The 20,046-nt window shown below is 43.3% G+C and overlaps 1 protein-coding gene across 9 annotated transcripts in view; it reads left to right on the top strand.

Moving 5' to 3' along the window:
* LOC140200054 (von Willebrand factor A domain-containing protein 3B-like) overlaps positions 1-20,046 on the top strand; it is a 233,578-nt gene that overhangs the window by 128,636 nt on the left and 84,896 nt on the right. For all 9 annotated transcript variants that reach the window (XM_072262739.1, XM_072262746.1, XM_072262738.1 and 6 more), the window contains 3 exons: positions 3,127-3,258; positions 6,384-6,482; positions 9,148-9,330. In XM_072262739.1, the coding sequence (XP_072118840.1) occupies positions 3,127-3,258; positions 6,384-6,482; positions 9,148-9,330 (414 nt within the window). The remainder of the gene's footprint in view (positions 1-3,126; positions 3,259-6,383; positions 6,483-9,147; positions 9,331-20,046) is intronic.

Below are 20,046 nucleotides of genomic sequence, written 5' to 3'. Positions count from 1 at the left end.
GGGCACGGAACTCACTGAGGTGTGGACAGAGGTGGACAAAAGTGAGGCCCTTGCTAAGCACAGAACGTTCTGCCTTAGAGAGGGGAAGTTCAGAGGGGATGGTGAAGACACGGCAAGGGTTGGGGCTGGCTTCAGAGGAGGGTGAAGAGTGGGAGGACTCAGGAGGGAGAGGGGGGTTGGGATATTCAGGGAGAGCGGGGTTAGGGGAGGATGAGGGATCAGAGGAATGGAGGGGTGATGAGGGATAGAGGGAAGGTTGGGAGTCGCGGGGAGGAAAGAGGGTAGTGGGGGAATCAGACGGGCGGTAGGACCCAGCTGCAGTAAGAGCGGTCCCGGTCCGGAGAGGGTCGGGACCTCGGTCCGAGCTGGATCCGGAGCTGGGGGTGGTGGAGCCTGTGGCCTGCAGGGCCCCAGAGCTGAGGTCCGAGTCGGAGGCGAGTGAGTCCATGGCCCGCTGGGTCCTACGGCTGTCCCAGTTTCACTCTGCCCCCTCCCCCAGCTGCCTACTACCTCCCTCACAGTGAAGGAGTCCTGCGGCTTATAGTGAATAGATGGAAAAAAGGCATGCAAGAAGCCCATCAGATTGCCAAGGAGTATATACAAAAGGGTATGGGGAGAAATAAGATAAATTATGACAGCAGAGTGAGGGTTACAGAGTTACAACCTGTGAATCATGTCCTAGTAAAGAATCTGACACCCTGTGGAGGCCCAGGAAAGCTCCAAAACTATTGGGAGGGCTGCATCCATATTGTTGTACGGAAAGTTGGGGAAGATGTGACAGACTATGAGGTAAAACCTGAACAAGGAAAAGGAAGATCTAGAGAACTACATCACAATCTTCTCATGCTTTGTGAACACCTGCCTTTGGATGCTGAACCACAAATAGATACCACAACAAAGCAAGGGTGTCTGCCAAAACAGGGCACTAGGATTTGTTCACCTAAAGAAAGGGAAGAGAGTGAACCAACCAGCAACACTGAGAATGAATCTTACTACCGAGTCAAATGTCACCAACCTCACAGTAGCAAGGACTGTAATAGCTTTGAAGCAGAGCCTACACTACCTGCTGAGCAGCAAATGAGAGTTGAGGATTCACAATACTTCCAGCGACAAACGCCTGAGAATGAACAGTTGAGCTTTCCTGCATGTGGACCAGCACCAGTCCCTGTATCTTCATCTGTACCAAGTAACCTAGATGACTTACCCAACTGTGAATCATTATCAGTCCCTGTTTCTTCATCTGAACCAAGTGACCCCAGTGATTTTCCTGTATGTGAACCAAATACCAGTTCCCGTATTTACTCCAGCGAATGATGAGCCAGATACCAGATGGAGCAAAGACAAAGGAGCTCAAAGTTGCCTCAGAGAGAGTGACAACCACCAAAATGCTTTACTTACGATAGGGTTGGGACCCTCACATGTCTCAACATACAGACTGTAGACTGCAGACTTCTTCAGTATCAGGCCTTGCCTTATAATTGTGTAACGTCAATGACTTCATGGCTACCTGTGCCTCAGTTCCTAGATCAACTACCATGCCTCTACTAGAAACCCAATGAACATTTCATACAAGGAAAGTAGTGATTGCAAGTCTAACACTGGGAGGAGATGTTGGGATAACATCTACTTTTGAGGGGGAGTGAGTGACAAGGTTGAAATCCGTTCAATTTAGTTATAAGTAATTGTTCAAATATGTTTTTAAAAAGTTAAAATAATTTATTTAATGTGAATATCATTTCATGTTGAGAAATAAAGGGCTATCACTTGAAAAACATGCAAATATGGGTAGTTGAAAATTCTGAGAATCTGTGTGCAAGGTTTTCTCTTATAGTATGGAGCACTGAATCTGCTATCGACTTGTAAGGGCTTGCATTCAATCTTCAGCACACGATCGATTGCCCATACCTGCCAGAATGCCTGGGGAATGGCAGTGCACGCCGTTCTCATTCACCATAAAATGACCGATGTGTGAAAGTTATGGAGTTTATGCTTCATTTTTCAGGGGTACTACAATGGTATAGAATGTATGAGCTGAATGATGTTGATGATTAATTTTCTAGGAATAGACTTACAGTTATTGTTGAAGTAACAGTGGCTGACAATCTATGCTTAAAGCGGCAGCCTAGAAATACATGACATGAAATGAAATATCTTTATTGTCATTGCATAGTACAATTTGTCATGCAACAATACAGTGAAAATGAGTTTACAACTCTCATACTCAATGCTATAAACAACAAATAAGATAAATAAACAATAAATAAAATCAAGTAACCAGCCAGTACAAGCCATGTCCAGCAGTACAAAAGTGCAACTCAGGTGCATGACAGTCATAAAACCAGTATTAAAGTAGCAATATAACAAATTTATGGATGATGCTTGATCGATTGGTTCCGAGCAATTATAGCTCTGGGGAAAAAGCTATTTTTCAGTCTGGAAGTGCGGGCATAGAAAATCTTATAACGTCTGCCAGATGGAAGAAGTTCAAACAGATGATTGTATGGGTGTGTATTGTCCTTACAGATGCTTGTAGTTTTCCTCAGGCAACGTGAGCTGTAGGTGTCCTCCAGGGCTGGGAGTTGTGTCTCGATGATCTTCTGTGCGCTGGAGACGACCCGCTGAAGTGCTTTCCCATCAGCTGCTGTACAACTGAGATACCACACAGAGATGCAGTATGTTAAGATGCTCTCTGTGGTGGAGCGGTAAAGGGTCACCAGCATCTGTTCAGGTAGACCAGCTTAGACCAGCTTCAGGTACATAGAACTATTTGTGTTAGAAATTCCTTTTTGCCAACACCTGTAGCTACGAACATCAGTTGAAAGATTCCATGGCAATGGCAACTATGAGCTGTTACGAAGCAGGCTGAATTACCCGTAACATCTTACACATTTCAAAATGATCTCCTCTCATCCCCTTAAACTCCAAATAATGTACGGCCAATTTTTCCATGGAAGTCAAGTCCTTCATATCATAAACTAGGAGTTAAGACTGAAAACTCCTTAATCTGTAAGAGTTATAATTACAACTGTTAGGCTAAGGACCATGCTTCCAAACATATAAAGTGACTTTTTTTTTATGGACTGCTGTACTCAAAAGGGTATTTACTGGAATGTTTACGTTATTCAGGAACAGCTCAGACACAAGAGCAAGTTCAATTTTGTGAAGTTTGATTCCAGAGTTGAACCTTGGCAGGAGAAGTTGGCAGATGTGACTGAGAAAAATATTGAAAGTGCTTGGTCTTGGATCCAAGGACTTCAGGTAAATATATTAGCGAACATCTTAAAAATGTTTCTCATTATAATTTGAAATTTACTGGTTTCTACAGTGCTTTGCTTGGACCAAGGTAACAACATTTAAAGGACACCTGGGCATATATATGGATAGGAAAGATTTAGAGCAGGCGTTTCCAACCTTTTTTATGCCATGGACTAATACCATTAAGCAAGGGGTCCATGGACCCCATATTGGCAACCCCAGATTTTGAGGAATATGGATCAAATGTGGTCATATGTGAGAGTTTAGACGGGCAACTTGGTCAGTATGGACCAGTTAGGCCATAGGCCTTGCTGCCACATTCTCTGACTATGTAGATCAAGTATCATGTTGCTATGGATCCAAACTACAGCTTTGAAATATTGAATTGAAAACCTGGGCATCTGCTGAAGGAAAACAGGCAGCCAGCACTCTGAGAAAAACCATTCAGATACTGCACAGATAATAAGACCACACGACGTGGGAGCAGAAGTAGACCACTTGGCCCTTCACGTTTGCTCCACCATTCCATCATGGCTGGTTTAATTTAAGCAACACACATCAAAGTTGCTGGTGAATGCAGCAGGCCAGGCAGCATCTGTAGGAAGAGGTGCAGTCAACGTTTCAGGCCGAGACCCTTCGCCGTCCACTGCACCTCTTCCTAGAGATGCTGCCTGGCCTGCTGCGTTCACCAGCAACTTTGATGTGTGTTGCTTGAATTTCCAGCATCTGCAGAATTCCTGTTGTTTGGTTTAATTTAATTTATTTTTATCTGGCGATACAGCAAACTACAGGCCCTTCTGGCTTAACGAGCCCACCCATGTGACCAGCTAAACTAATAACCCTTACGCCTTTGGAACGTGGGAGGAAACTGAAGCACCTGGAGGAAACCCACACAGTCACGGGCAGAACATACAAACTCCTCACAGACAGCAGTGGGAATTGAACCCGGGTCGCTGGTGCACCTACTGCTATGCTACCATTTATTATCCCTCTCAGCTCAGCTATCCTCTCTTCTCCCCGTAACCTTTGTCCCCCTTACTAATCAAGATCTTATCAATCTTTGCTTTAAATATATCTAACGACTTGGCCTCCACAGCCATCTGTTGCATTGAATTCTACAGATTCACCACTCTCTGGCTAAAGAAATTCCTCCTCATTTCTGTTCTAAAGGGACATCTTTGTACTCTGAGGCTGTGCCCTCTAGTTCTGGACTCCCCAACTATAAGAAACATCCTCTTCACATCCACTGATCTATGCCTCTTATGTTGTACACCTCTATTTATGTGAGCTTAAGGTGTGCAAATCTGCATATTTCCTGCATAAGCGACTACTTCCAAAGCACTACACACTCAGTAGCAACTTTCTAGGTACCGCTGTACATCTATTCATCAGCCAGTCATGTGTCAGTAACTCTATACATTAAAGTATGCAGACATGGTCAAGAGGTTCAGTTGTTGTTCAGACCAAACATCACCATGGGAAAGAAATGTGATCTAAGTGACTTTGACCATGGAATGAGTGTTGGTGCCAGATGAAGTGGTTTTAAGTATCTCAGAAACCACTGATCTCCTGGGATTTTCATGCATAACAGTCTTTAGAGTGTACAGAGAATGGTGTGAAAAACGAAAAAAACAATCAGTGTGTGGCAGTTCTCTGGGTGAAGCTGCCTTGCTAATGTGAGAAATCAGAGAGGAATGGCTGGACTGGTTTGAGCCAACGGGAAGGTGATGGCATTTCAAATGACCATGTGTTACAACAATGGTGTGTAGAAGAGCATTCATGCATGCACAACCTGTCGAGCCTTGAAACGGATGGGCTACAGCAGCAGTAGACCACCAACATACACACTTTGGCCACTATATTAGGGACAGGAGGCACCTATTCAAGTGGCTGCTGATTGTACATAGAGCTATAGGGCATCCTGATAAGCACTGCATAATTGACGATCCTTCCTTCTCTTACTGTTGTCCTGATACTGTCCCTATTGTTCTCAAACCATCTGCTAAGAAGGTTAGTAACTGCCTTCAACAGTATTCCAGCCTCCTCAAGACTTTGATAGCCTGCAAATGATCCTCTCTTCATATTGCCAACTAATTAGTGGAGATCATTTCTTGTTACTGGTGACTTGAATTCAGATTTAATCTGATTCCTCACATCTATATTTAGCTTGCACCGGTATCAATTGAATTTTCAGTTTGTGCCATAACTCCATAAGACCATAAGACTTAGGAGCAGAATTAGGCTATTTGGCCCATTGAGTCTGCTCTGCCATTTCCTTCTCAACCCCCTGCCTTCTCCCCGTAACCTTTCACGCCCAGAATAATCAAGAATTTATCAACCTCTGCCTTAAATACACCAGTGAGCTGGCCTCCACTGCCACCTAAGGCAACAAATTCCACAGATTTGCCACCCTCTGGTTGAAGAAATTTCTCCTCATCTCTGTTCTAAAAGGATGTTCCTCTGTTCTGAGGCTGTGCCCTCAGGTCCTAGACTCCCTCTCCAAAGATCCTTTGGTGTATCTTGTCTCACTTAAATATATTCTATTGTTTGGAATGGTAAGATTGATTTGATTTGCAAATTTAAATTCTGCAACATTTTCCTAATTTATTCCTAGATAATTGACTGCACTTATTCTTGGTAGCAATGGCATGTATTATTCAACAAGTGACACTCATTACTGAGTAATTGAGGAATAGCATATTATCCACAATAACATGAACCAAGTATAAAGATGCCCAGTTAAAAACAATGAACAAAATGCTTATTCCCTGAATAATGTTGCCGGAGCTGTAATTGAAAATGATGGCATGTTATTTATACTTCAATATAATAGCTACCTATTGGATGAAATACACGCAGTAATTGCCCTGAGATCATGCTCTTGGCTTTGAACTGTGGAAGACTTAAGATCAGCCTGAGATGCTAGAAATACACTAGTTATTTGATCTTTTGTGTGGTTATGCAGATGATTGTCCTGCATTTTTAGAAGTAATCAAAAGATTAATGAGGGACTCTCAGAAAGCACATCTTGCGGTTATGTACTAAAATCATTCATGCAGATTTTGTTCCGTGTGATAGTCATTTTTTCTGCAGGGAGATTTTTAGTTTTGGGTTAAATTTCTCTCTAGGTTGGAGGTTCCACGAACACGCTGGGAGCTATCCGATTTGCTTTAGCCGATGCTGGCACTGAAGCTGTCTACCTACTCTCTGATGGAAGGCCTGATCAGGTATAGTCCCATATATTGAAAAACTCACTTTATTAGTTGAATAAAATCTATGGCTATCATTGCTACCTCACAGTTGCACACAGTTACAAGTTTCCTGTGATTAACAGCTTCAAAGCAAAAGTCCTTTAGAGATTAGCTTTGTATATCATATTGAAACCTGCAGTGAAATGCCTAAGTATATCCCATTATTCTCTGATGTTGCTTGCTTTCTCCCTTAACACTCTCCATAGAGCATAATGTTTAACTGTGCCTTTGGTTGATCTTCTTTTGCTGGTTTTCACATGACCTACAAAATCATTTAAAAATATTTACTTACTCGTATAAGTGTAAGGAGTTCTTTTTCAGAAAAGTTTACATGTGAAATACTGTATTTAAAATTGCAAAGGGGTGTAACAAAACCTGTTCACCCTAATTATTCACCTAAAGTTTAAATTATTCACCTAATGGTCCTAAAGCAGGGCTCCCAACCTGATGACCATGGACCCCTTGGTTAATGGTAGGGGTCTATAGCATATAAAAAGGTTGGGAGCCCCTGTCCTGAATGAAAACTCACATACCAAAAGTGTAATATAAAAATTAGGAGCCTGTATTGTGAATATTGAAGGTGCTGAGTTTGTTTCTTGAATCTGCTGAGTTTTAGCCCTGTGTTATTTCCTTCTGGGTTCCTGGGTGGAGAGTGAGGTGGATTGGAAAAGGCAGCTATGGATATGTCAGTTGTTCTCCCCCTTGCACCATGTCTTATTCCAGAACGTGTCCCATTCTCTGTAAGGAGCTTGTATGTTCTCTGTGTGACTGTGTGGGTTTCCTCCGGGTGCTCTGGTTTCCTCCCACAGTCCAAAGTCGTACTGGTCGGTAGGTTAATTGGTCATTGTAAATTGTCCCGCCACAGGGCTAGGGTTAAAGTGGGGCTTGCTGGCAGTGCAGCTCGAATGGCCAGAATCCAATCAAATCAAATCAAACTTAATTATTATTCAACCATACATAGATACAGCCGAACAAAACAGCACTCATCTAGAGCCAAGGAGCAACACATACACAGCACATTTAAAATAATGAGCAAAAATAGTAGTCATGGAAAAAGAATGTATATATAGTCCAAGACCCTGAGCAGTATGTCCCTCAGTTGATGGTACCGTCTCCCGGCAGTGTGCAGACGCATGCAATCCAGCCTGTCATTCCACTGATCGAACACAGAGGGCAGCACCAATGGGAGAAGCTAGCCCCCAGCCGAGCACAGATGCCACGCTGCACTGCCTCCGGCGTCTCCTCGCCTGGTCTGCAGCAGCGGGCAAGCCCATTCTATCTCAATAAAATAAAGAAAACAGATGTGTAAATTCAATACTGTGTCCTATCAATACGTCCTGGCTGTTTCTATTTCAGCCAGAAACTGTGTGTCCTGTTCTATGTTCTGCTATGACTGCAAAACACTGTACTCACAAAATTAATTGGGTCCAGTGAGCTATGATTAACTTCAATGACATCGCAAAATTATCATCTTTATCTCTTAGGGTTTTTTTTCTGGGATAGAGTCTCCCTTGTTTGTGTTGTGTCTGCGCAGGTGTGTGTTGCTTCTTCCCTGTGTGTAACCGACTTCATTCTCAGAGATCTGCGAACTCCCTGGGCACTTGGCAGTTCTGACATGGTATACTTATAGCTGAGCATCAGTGACAAAGGAAAAGAGTCAGGCATAACACTGGTTTTCAGATGGAGCTCCTTGTTCTGAATGTGTTGGAGTTATTAAGGGGTTATCGTATAGATGGTAAAAGGTGTTTCAAAAGATTATTTCACGTGTGTCTAATGAGAAACACAATGGAAAACATCTTGAGTTTATAACAAAATCAGAAAGGGCTTGAAAGTAAGTCAGCATCTTTGGAAAGCTAAACAAGAATTAACCTCTCAGATTGGGGGTTCTTTGTCAGAAATGGAGTTTTTAATTCTTTCCTGATGGTCACCACTACACAATATGACATTTAAAATGGGTTCCCTCCCCTATTCTCCCTTTTTCAATTCTTCATTACAGTTACCGTCTTGCCCCTTCTCTTCACCTGCCCATCATCTCCCCCCGGCGCCCCTCCTCCTACCCCTTCTCTCATGGTCCACTCTCCTCTCCTATCAAATTCCTTCTTCTTCAGCCACTTGCCTTTTCCACCAATCACCTCCCAATTTCTCACATCATCTCCTCGCCCTCCCACCCCTCACCTGGTCACACCTATCACCTACCAGCCTGCACTCCTTCCTCTCCCCCCCCCCACCTTCTTATTTTGGCTTCTTCCCCCTCCCTTTCTAGTCCTGATGAAGGATCTTTGCCTGAAACCATAACTGTTTATTCCCCTTCACGCGGCCTGACTTGCTGAATTCTTCCAGCATTTTGTATGTGTTAACTCAGGGTATAATTTCTGTAAGAATAGGTGCTTGATATTTAGTGTGTTCTGTGTGGGCCATTCAGCCGGTTTCTGTATTATGCAGTATCTCGCTTTGATTCTATTTAAACACGGCACTTATACGTACTTGCTTAGTGAACTGCTGTCTAACACTGCTGCTGAAAAATGGAGAAGGGCTTACTAAAAACATTAGTCTGGTTTGATTTGAGGTCTCTCTTAATTAGGATGGAATATATTATTTTTAAATTAAAGCTAATTATGTTTTTTTTAATTGTCCAAAATAGCCTCCAAAAACCATTTTTGCTCAGGTGCAGCTAGCCCAGCCTGTCCCTATTCATTCCATTGCATTTAACTGTGATGACGCCGAAGCCAACAGATTTCTATACAAACTTTCGGAGAAGACTGGTGGACGGTTCCACTCCTACAACTGTGATATGATGGAGGCCAATAACCCCCCGCCGTTTGTGGTAAGGGATTTCACTTCTTGGAAAAGGAAAGGAATATTTAAAAGCCATTCCAGTACATCAAAATACTCTGAACACCTCATCATTCAAAATAGCTTGTACACTTAATATTGATGAGTTTCCCATGGTGCTTCACAGGAAAGTAATTGGATATAATCCGGCTCTGAGTCATATGGAGCATGCAGGCCCAGTGGTTAAGTTACTGGACAACCATTCAGACTGCTGAGCTATTAAAATGGAGATAGGATTTCAATCCCATCGAGGCAGGTCAGGAACTTAAAGATTGTTAAATAAATATGAAATCAGCAACAGTGACCATAAAACCATTGAATTATAGAAAAGCAAGAAAGAAAGATTAGCTTTATTCATTCAAAGTTCAAATACATTTATTATCAAAGTATGTACACTCTTGCGATTCGTCTTCTTACTGGCAGCCGCAAAACAAGAAACCCAAAAGAACCTATGAAAATAAACCCAACACACACCCAACAGAGTGTGTGTGAGAGAGAGAGGGAGAGGGGGAGGGGGAGGGAGAGGGAGAGAGAGAGGAAGAATAATTAAAAAACTAACAGTACAAACAATAAGAGCAAGCAAACAGCATTTGGAACGAAGGTGAAGCCCATGTGAGATAATGGACAAACTCCTTACAAACAGCCACGAGAATTGAACCCCGATCGCTGGCACTGTAAAGTGTTATGTAAGTGCTATGTAAACTATCTAGGTCATGGAAGGGTATGTCCTCCCTTAACTGGTCTAGGCTACGTATGACTCCAGGCCTACTGTTATTTGGTTGACCCTTACTTGTCACATGAAAAGGACTAGTCACTCAGTTCATAGGCATTTAGGACTTGAGCAATAAATACTAGCTTTATCAGGAATGCTCACGACCTATATGTTGAAAAAGTAATGTGGTATTATTCATATTAGGCTGTACTGGAATGGTGTAACTGCTGATGAATTTTGAAAATCATACCTAAGAAAAAATGTGAAATTATTTATGGTTTCCAAGCTTGCCCCATTCCAAACTGGTTTTGGTGGTGTAAGGTTATCTGCTTTTCAAGCAACTGAAATGAATGAATTGAAAGAATGAACGGTAAATCTTCCAAGCAACACACACAAAATGCTGGAGGAACTCAGCAGGCCAGGCGGACGCTGCCTGGCCTGCTGAGTTCCTCCAGCATTTTTTTCTGAAGCACTTTGATTTCCTGATTTCCAGCATCTGCAGATTTTCTCTTGTTTGTAGTAAATCTTCCACATGGCTCTTATCCACTTTTTGGATATCTTGTAGCAGAAATAATGCTCAAATCCTTTCACACTTATGAAGTTTGGAGACGTAATTCAGCAGAACTATAAAACTTGTTTGCATACTTTGGGACACAGGTGTGTGGTTACAGTAAACTTGGATGACTAAGATTCTTTTTGTGTCTTACTTCTAAACACTGGTTTATTTTGCAGCCTCTTTTCAGCAATCTCCCTGAAGCTCCTATGAATTTTTACCAAAGTGAAATTTATTAGCAACGGTTCCAAACCAGTGTAAGTGGACTCTGTAGAGTAATGTAAATGTGTTTCAGGAACAATGGACGTTAAAAAAAACAGATACATGGAAAATTACAGCACAGGAATAGACCCTTTGGCCCATCTTGTCTGCACCGAACATGATGCCAAATTAAACTAATCCCATTCACCTACGAGTCAAAGTCAATATAAATTTATTATCGTAATCCGTGTATGAGCCCATACACTACACTGACATTCCTCTTCTTGCAGGCACCCACAGGAAAATAAAGAAATACAATAGAATTTATGAAAACCTATACATAAACAAAAGACTGGAAAAACAACCAATGTGCAAAAGAAGACAAATTGTGCAAAGAAAACAATAATACTGGAAACATGAGTTGTAGAGTCCTTGACAGTGAGTCCGTAGGTCGAGGAATCAATTCGGAGCTGAAGTTATCCACGCCAATTCAAAAGCCTGATGTGGTAGGGTAATATCTATTCCTGAACCTGATGATGTGAGTGGTCAGTATCACTATATTTTCTTCCTGTTCCTGTACATGCCTAAATTTTCTTAAATATTGTTGTCATATTTGCTACTACCACCTCTCTGGCAGCACATTGTGTGCACCTACCACTCTCTTCAAAAAAAAACTTGTATTGCAAACGTCCTTTAATCTCCCCTCCCTCCCCCTTTTAGTATTTAGTAACCTATGCCTTTCTATTTCTAACCTGGGTTGAAAAAACTATTCTCTACTCTATTCATGCCTCTTATAATTTAACGTACTCCTATTGTGTTGTTCTTCATCTTCACTGCTCCAGAGAAAAAAACAATTAAAGTTTGTCGAATCTCTTCTTATGGGTCATACGTTCCAATCCAGACAGCATCCTGGTGAACCTCTTCTGCAAAGCTTTCATATTCTTCCTGTATGGTAATCAGAACTGTGTACAATACCCCAAATGTGGCCTAATCAAATTTTTATAGACCTGTAACATGACTTGCCAACGTTTATTCTTAGTGCGCTGACTAATTATGCAAGTATGTCCTATGCCTTATACTTGTAATGTTACTTTCATGGACCAGGACCCAACATCCCTCTGTACATTAATGCTTTTAATAGTGCTGCTATTTACTGTATACTTACCTCTTGCATTTGACTTACTAAAATGTAGCACCTCACACTTGTACAGATTAAACTCCATCTACCATTTCTCAGCCCACATTTTTAACGATCCATATAACCTGTTGCATCCTTTCACAACCTTCCTCACTATCCAGAATGCCACCTATTTTCATGTCATCCTAATCAGACCACCTACATTTTCATTCAAATCATTGATACTGTATATATTACAAACAACAGAGGTCCCAGTGCTGATCCTTTTGGAACACCATTGGTAACACTCCACCAGTCAGAAAATCTCTGATTTATCATTACTTATGACCTAACTAATTTTGAAACCAATTTACCTACTGATTATGGATCTCATGTGACTTAATCTTCTGGGTCAGCTGACTATGAGCGACCTTGTTAAATGATTTACTGAAGGCCATGAAGACAACATCCATTGCTTATCCTCATTAATCATCCTTGTTACCTCCTCAAAAAAAAAACTCAGTTAAAAATGTGTGCTAAGGGAATCTCAGTCAATACTAGGGGAAGTTAAAATCAGTCATACAATAACTCTTGTAATTTTTACAACTTTTCATGATCTGCCTGCATATCTGTTCTTTTGGCTCCTATTTGCTATTGGTAGGCCTATAGTATAACCTTATATTAGTAAATGCATCTTCCTTATTCCCTACCAAAGGTTCAAATGTTCATTTATTATCAAAGCATGTATCCATACACAACTCTGAAATTCGTCTTCTCCAGATAGCCACGAAACAAAGAAAGAACATGAAAGTCGTTCAGAGAGAAACTTCAAACCCACCCCCTGCACAAAAAAGAATGGCATCCTGATCATCAAACCCCCACTCCCCAGTAGAAAGCAGAACAGGAACATCAACCCCCAAAAATCCCTCCCCTGCACAAAAAAAACTAACAACACGAACAGAACATTAATCCCCAAGCACCCTCACCTTGCACAACAAAACAGGAAAGTGACGGGCAATAAAAAGTACAGAATATAGAAACCATAGTCTGAAAAAGTCCACAGTCCATAAATGCAAAACCACGATATTATCCTCCGATATCACCAACATTCATTGAAAGAGCGAGACACCACACAAGGCAGGGAGGCCTACCTGTCTGCCTTAGTGAGCCACACAGTGATAGGCCACTCACAGGCTCCTCCTCGGCAGTGATCAAAAGGAAGGCAGTCAGCGCTGAACTCATGCTCGCCTTTCGCATTCGCCTTAATGTCTCAGTCCTTCCTCGACGCTTTAATTGGCGATTAATGGAAGCTTTAATCAGTGAAATGGAGTTGAACATTGGCTCGTGTCCTGTCTCAAAATTTCTTCATGTCAAGGCCATTCTAATATGTGCTGGCTTCCTGGAATCTTCTCAGAGACAGCAGAGTGCTGGATCTCTCAATCGATCTCCTAACTGTAAATCACAGGCTCTAACAGTACCAGAAACACACTTAAGGTGAAAAACAGATGTAAAACAAGTAAAAAAAAGGTCATTTTCACAGGCTATCTGGAAGTTGTTGACCGAGGGAGCATTGTACGCTGACGCCATCTTGACCTATACCAATATTACCTCACAGAATGTGCAGCTGTGACATTCTCCCTAATTCCAATATTGCCTCACAGGATGAGTCCCCCAGGATGCAGCGGTGACATTCTCCCAAATTACTAATGCATGTCCACTTCCTTTTTCTCTGTCTTATCTGAAACATCTCTATTTTGGATCATTGAACTGCCAGGTTTTCCTTCTCTCATTCAAGTTTCTGTAATGGCCACAACACTGTACCTCCCTGTACTAATTCAGGCTCTGTGCTCATCTGCCTTACCCATTATACACCTTACATTAAAATAAATGCAGTTTAGATCTTCACTGCTGCCGTGTTCGTTATCCTGGCCATGCCTGCTTTAGCTACTGGACCTACAAGACTTCAGCTCTACCTTCTCCTCATTCACTCCATCAGCTGGCCTACTGCTCCATTTCCCACTACTGCCTGCCACAATACTGTAGTCCAACCCCTTCCAAGAAGCATGAGCAAACCTCCCTGCAAGAATGTTTCTTTGGTTTTGGTGGAAGCTATCCTTGCATAGATTGGCCTTCTTGTGTCTGTGGCACACTTCCTTATAGTTCTGACCTCAGGAAGCAGCTTCTTATTAAAACATCACTCAGTGCCCTGCTTTTCTGAGAGGACTCATCCATTTCCCATCACCAAAGTCTCCCCACACCCCTTGCTAACTCTCCCCAGAAGCCGACAGAGTGAATGTTTTGTTCAGGTGTGACCACCCCCACTCCACTTCAAATTCAGAGCTGTGAGGAAAGATGGAACAGGTTTTGACCATGTTCTGGTTGCGTTACTGATTGCTGATTTGGTGAACATTGACCACTTCTCTTTCCGCAAGGGTTCTTCTGGAATTTCTGGTTGATTGACATTGTTGGGCAGTTGGAGTTTGGGGGTGGGGGTAGGGAGGAGTTTTTGAAATTAGCCAGGGAGTGGTAACTAGCATTCTGATTTGGGTTGGTCCACAAGGTTAGATTGAGCTATAAAACATTCTCTGTACAGTGGCAGGGTAGAACAACAGACACACACACACACACACACACACACACACACACACACACACAGACATGCACACATATAGGAACACACAGACATACACACACAGACACAGACACACATACAGACATGCACACACACACACACACACACACACACACACAGAGGCACACACACACACACACGCACATACACACAGACACACGTACACACACACACACACACACACACACACACACACAGGCACACACACAGACACATGCATACACATACACACACACACACACACACACACACAGGCACACACAGACACATGCATACACACACAGACACACACACACACACACAGACACACACACAGACAGACACACACACACACACAGACACACACACAGACGCACACAGACAGACACGCACACACACATACACACATAGACACAGACACACATGCGCGTGCACACACACACACACACACACACACAGGCACACACACAGACACACACAGACACATGCATACACACACATGGACACACACACAGGCACACACACACAGATACACACACATGCACACACACAGACACACACAGACAGACACGCACACACATGCACACACACAGACAGACACACACACAGACACACACACACAGACACACACACAGAGACACAGACAGACAGACACACACATACCCACACACAGACACACACACAGACAGACACGCACACACATATACACACACACACAGACAGACACACACACATACACACACACACACACACACAATACGCTGGAGGAACTCGGCAGGTCAGGCAGCATCTATGGAGGAGAATAAACAGACGATGTTTCTGACTGCAGGAAAGGGGCAGATGCCGGAATAAGAAGGTGGGGAGAAGGGGAGGAACACTAGCTAGCACACAAGTAGGATAGACCTGTCTACCTCTGTCAGAAATGTTCAGTTTGAACCTTCTCAGTTAATAAACACTGTTTGTGTTGTGAGTGAGCAGTGCAAATGGTGATTTTGAGCATCATGGTTGAATTTGGCAGGCAGATGAATTCTGGGGATGTGAGCCATAAACCATAAGACATACCAGCAGAATTAGGCCATTTGGCCCATCGAGTCTGATCGGTACAACCATTGTGTCGTTTGGGTGAGCGGGGCACCAGAGAAACAGTGCTGGGATCATTTTGTGCTAAAAAAAAGGCCAGATGTGGCCAACAGCCGATGTTGTCACTCAGAAACTTGCACACCATATGATGCTGGAAACCCACAGCAATACACACAAAGTGCTGGAGGAAGTCAGCAAGTCAGGCAGCACCTATAGAAATGAATAAACAGTCAACGTTTTGGGCTGAGACTCATCTTCAGGACTGGAAAGAAAGGGGGAAGAAGACAGAATAAAAAGGTGGGAGGAGGGGAAGGAGGATAGCCAGAAGGTGATAGGTTAAGCCAGATAGGCAGGAAAGATAACGGGCTGGAGAGGAAGGAATCTGATAGAAGAGGAGAAAGGGAAGGAGGAGGGGACCCAGGAGGGGGTGATAGGCAGGTGAGAAGAGGTAAGCGGCCAAAGTGGGGAACAAGAGAAGAGGGGAAGGTGACGGAATTTTTTTACTGGAAGGAGAAATCAACATTCACGCCATCAGGTTGGAGGCAACCCAGACAGAATATAAAGTGTTACTCATCCATCCTGAGGCTGGCGTCATTGTGACACAAATGGAGGCCATGGACTTACATGTCAGAACGGGAATGGGAATTAAAATGTTTGGCCACCGGGAAGCTCCCCCTTTTGGCGGATGGAGAGGAGGTGCTTAACGAAGCAGTCCCCATATTTATGACTGGTCTCACCAATGTAGAGGCGGCCACTTCAGGAGCACGGGACATTGGAAGCACTCAGCAGGTCAGGCAGAGTTACTAGGGAGATGATACAGTCAATATTACAGGCTGAAGCCCCTTGCCCCGAACAGCAAACATCTAAAGAGAGATGTAATTTCAAGATTAGATTTATTAGTTCCACACACATGGAAACACGCAGTGAAGTGCGTCCCGTGTCACCACACATTCCAGCACTCATTGCATATGCACAATGTTCAGCAAAACAATTTACAGCCAATATACAGCAAGATAGACACAACAACAGCAAAATAAACCTCTCCCTAAACAACACCACTCCCCACCCCCCACTCTCCTATCAGGTTGGGATATCCTAACCTCTGGACCTGTCCACCTCAGGCCTCTAAACCAAGGAGAGGCCACCTTCTGGCCTCCAGGTATCGGCCCTGGACCTGCTGACCTCTGACCTCTGTCCCCAGACTCGCCAACCCTGCAAGGTGTCCTTCAACTTGCAGAAAGGTGTAAGGGGTGTGGAGAGAAACATATTTTGCTTTCCCAGACATCCCACCCTGCAAAAACTCATTTCAGCCGGGTAGCACCATCAATTTGTGGGAGACTCCCGGAACTTCCGGAAGAGGTGGGATGTCTGCAATAGAGTAGCTCCTTAGCAGCTAGCCAGCTAGTTTAAATAATGTTAGCTATGCTAATGAACGAACGACACCTGTTAAACTCACCTCAACATGTCTTTTACAGTCTTAACCCACCATGGGCAATAGAAAAGTCACTGTTGCAAACAGTGCAGCGAGCAACACTGTCATTATTTTTGACCCCTATTAGGAAGGGGTACACTTTAGTGTAGTCTGGGGTGAAATACGTTTTGTATTTTCTTTTTTTGAAACACTCTGCCATGGTGCGCTGTCTCTCGCTCTCTCTCTCGCACTCTCTCTCGTGCTCTCTCACGCTCTCTCTTTCTCACTCTTGCTCTCGCTCTCTCTCTCAAAAAAATCGACTTCTGGGATATTGTATATAATTTGCGGGCATCAGGGAGCCACTATCAATATGTGGGAGACTCCCGGAACTGCCGGGAGAGGTGGGATGTCTGCCTTCCACTGACCTGCCAAGTGCTTCCATCATTATAGTTTTATTTCAGATATCTGTGCCGGCAATATTTTGCTTTGGTTTTCCGCCAGTGTGAGACAAAGCAAGGTTGCCTGCGTGATCTGGCCTTCCTGACTAAAGCCTGCTAAATAGGAATTACACTTGAGAGACTCTCCATTTGTTTAACACAATGGCTGAGAAAGTGTGGATTGGGTTCGACAATTCGTATTACTTTGTTATTGGGCTTCATTATACACATGAGAAAATCTGCAGATGCTGAAAATCCAGAGCAACACACACAAATGCTGGAAGAACTCAGCAAGCCAGGCAGCATCTGTGGAAAAGAGTAAACAGTCGACACTTCAGGCCGAGACCCTTCATCATGACTTAGTGTGTATATTAGTGTTTATTGCCTGGTTTCATGCAATGTATGTTAAATCTATTGAAATTGCTTATTTGGAGTAGTGTGTGCAGTTTTTGTTACCTACCTAAAGGAAAGATATCAATAAGGTTGAAAAAATACAGAGCAAAGTGAATAGGAATAAGGAACCTTGGTTCTCAAGGGATATTGCAACTCTGATAAAGAAGAAGAGGGAGTTGTATGACATGTATAGGAAGCAGGGAGTTTGCGGATGACACGAAGCTGGGTGGCAGTGTTAGCTGTGAGGAGGATGCTAAGAGGATGCAGGGTGACTTGGATAGGTTGGGTGAGTGGGCAAATTCATGGCAGATGCAATTTAATGTGGATAAATGTGAAGTTATCCATTTTGGTGGCAAAAATAGGAAAACAGATTATTATCTGAATGGTGGCCGATTAGGAAAAGGGGAGGTGCAACGAGACCTGGGTGTCATTATACACCAGTCATTGAAAGTGGGCATGCAGGTACAGCAGGCGGTGAAAAAGGCGAATGGTATGCTGGCATTTATAGCGAGAGGATTCGAGTACAGGAGCAGGGAAGTACTACTGCAGTTGTACAAGGCCTTGGTGAGACCACACCTGGAGTATTGTGTGCAGTTTTGGTCCCCTAATCTGAGGAAAGACATCCTTGCCATAGAGGGAGTACAAAGAAGGTTCACCAGATTGATTCCTGGGATGGCAGGACTTTCATATGAAGAAAGACTGGATGAACTGGGCTCGTACTCGTTGGAATTTAGAAGATTGAGGGGGGATCTGATTGAAACGTATAAGATCCTAAAGGGATTGGACAGGCTAGATGCAGGAAGATTGTTCCCGATGTTGGGGAAGTCCAGAACGAGGGGCCACAGTTTGAGGATAAAGGGGAAGCCTTTTAGGACCGAGATTAGGAAAAACTTCTTCACACAGAGAGTGGTGAATCTGTGGAATTCTCTGCCACAGGAAACAGTTGAGGCCAGTTCATTGGCTATATTTAAGAGGGAGTTAGATATGGCCCTTGTGGCTACGGGGGTCAGGGGGTATGGAGGGAAGGCTGGGGCGGGGTTCTGAGTTGGATGATCAGCCACGATCATAATAAATGGCGGTGCAGGCTCGAAGGGCCGAATGGCCTATTCCTGCACCTATTTTCTATGTATGTTTCTATGTATGTTTCTAAATAAGGTGCTTGAGGAGTATAAGAAGTGCAAGAAAATACTTAGGAAGAAATCAGGAGTGCTAAAACAAGACATGAGGTTGCATTGGCAGTCAAAGTGAAGGATAATCCAAAGAGCTTTTACAGGTATATTAAGAGCAAAAGGATTGTAAGGGATAAAATTGGTCCTCTTGAAGATCAGAGTGGTCGCCTATGTACGGAATCAAAGGAAATGGGGGAGATCTTAAATAGGTTTTTTGCGTCTGTATTTACTAAGGAAACTGGCATGAAGTCTATGGAATTAGGGGAAACAAGTAGTGAGACCATGGAAACTGAACAGATCGAAAAGGAGGAGGTCCTTGCTGTCTTGAGGAAAATTAAAGTGGATAAATCCCCGGGACCTGATAGAGTGTTCCCTCGGACCTTGAAGGAGACTGGTGTTGAAATTGCAGGGGCCCTGGCAGAAATATTTAAAATGTCACTGTCTACAGGTGAGGTGCCGGAGGATTGGAGAGTGGCTCATGTTGTTCCGTTGTTTAAAAAAGGATCGAAAAGTAATCCGGGAAATTATAGGCTGGTAAGTGTGACGTCGGTAGTAGGTAAGTTATTGGAGGGAGTACTAAGAGACAGAATCTACAAGCATTTGGATAGACAGGGGCTTATTAGGGAGAGTCAACATGGCTTTGTGCGTGGCAGGTCATGTTTGACCAATCTGTTGGAGTTTTTCGAGGAGGTTGCCAGGAAAGTGGATGAAGGGAAGGCAGTGGATATTGTTTACATGGACTTCAGTAAGGCCTTTGACAAGGTCCCGCATGGGAGGTTAGTTAGGAAAATTCAGTTGCTAGGTATACATGGAGAGGTGGTAAATTGGAACAGCATTGGCTCAATGGAAGAAGACAAAGAGTGGTAGTAGAGAATTGCTTCTCAGAGTGGAGGCCTGTGACTAGTGGTGTGCCACAGGGATCAGTGCTGGGTCCATTGTTATTTGTCATCTATATCAATGATCTGGATGATAATGTGGTAAATTGGATCAGCAAATTTGCTGATGATACAAAGATTGGAGGTGT

The sequence above is a fragment of the Mobula birostris genome, chromosome 7, assembly GCF_030028105.1.
Source record: "Mobula birostris isolate sMobBir1 chromosome 7, sMobBir1.hap1, whole genome shotgun sequence".
In the NCBI taxonomy this organism is placed as follows: Eukaryota; Metazoa; Chordata; class Chondrichthyes; order Myliobatiformes; family Myliobatidae; genus Mobula; species Mobula birostris.
The sequence above is the reverse complement of the archived record's forward strand: the minus strand, read 5'-3'. Positions and strand labels throughout refer to the sequence as shown.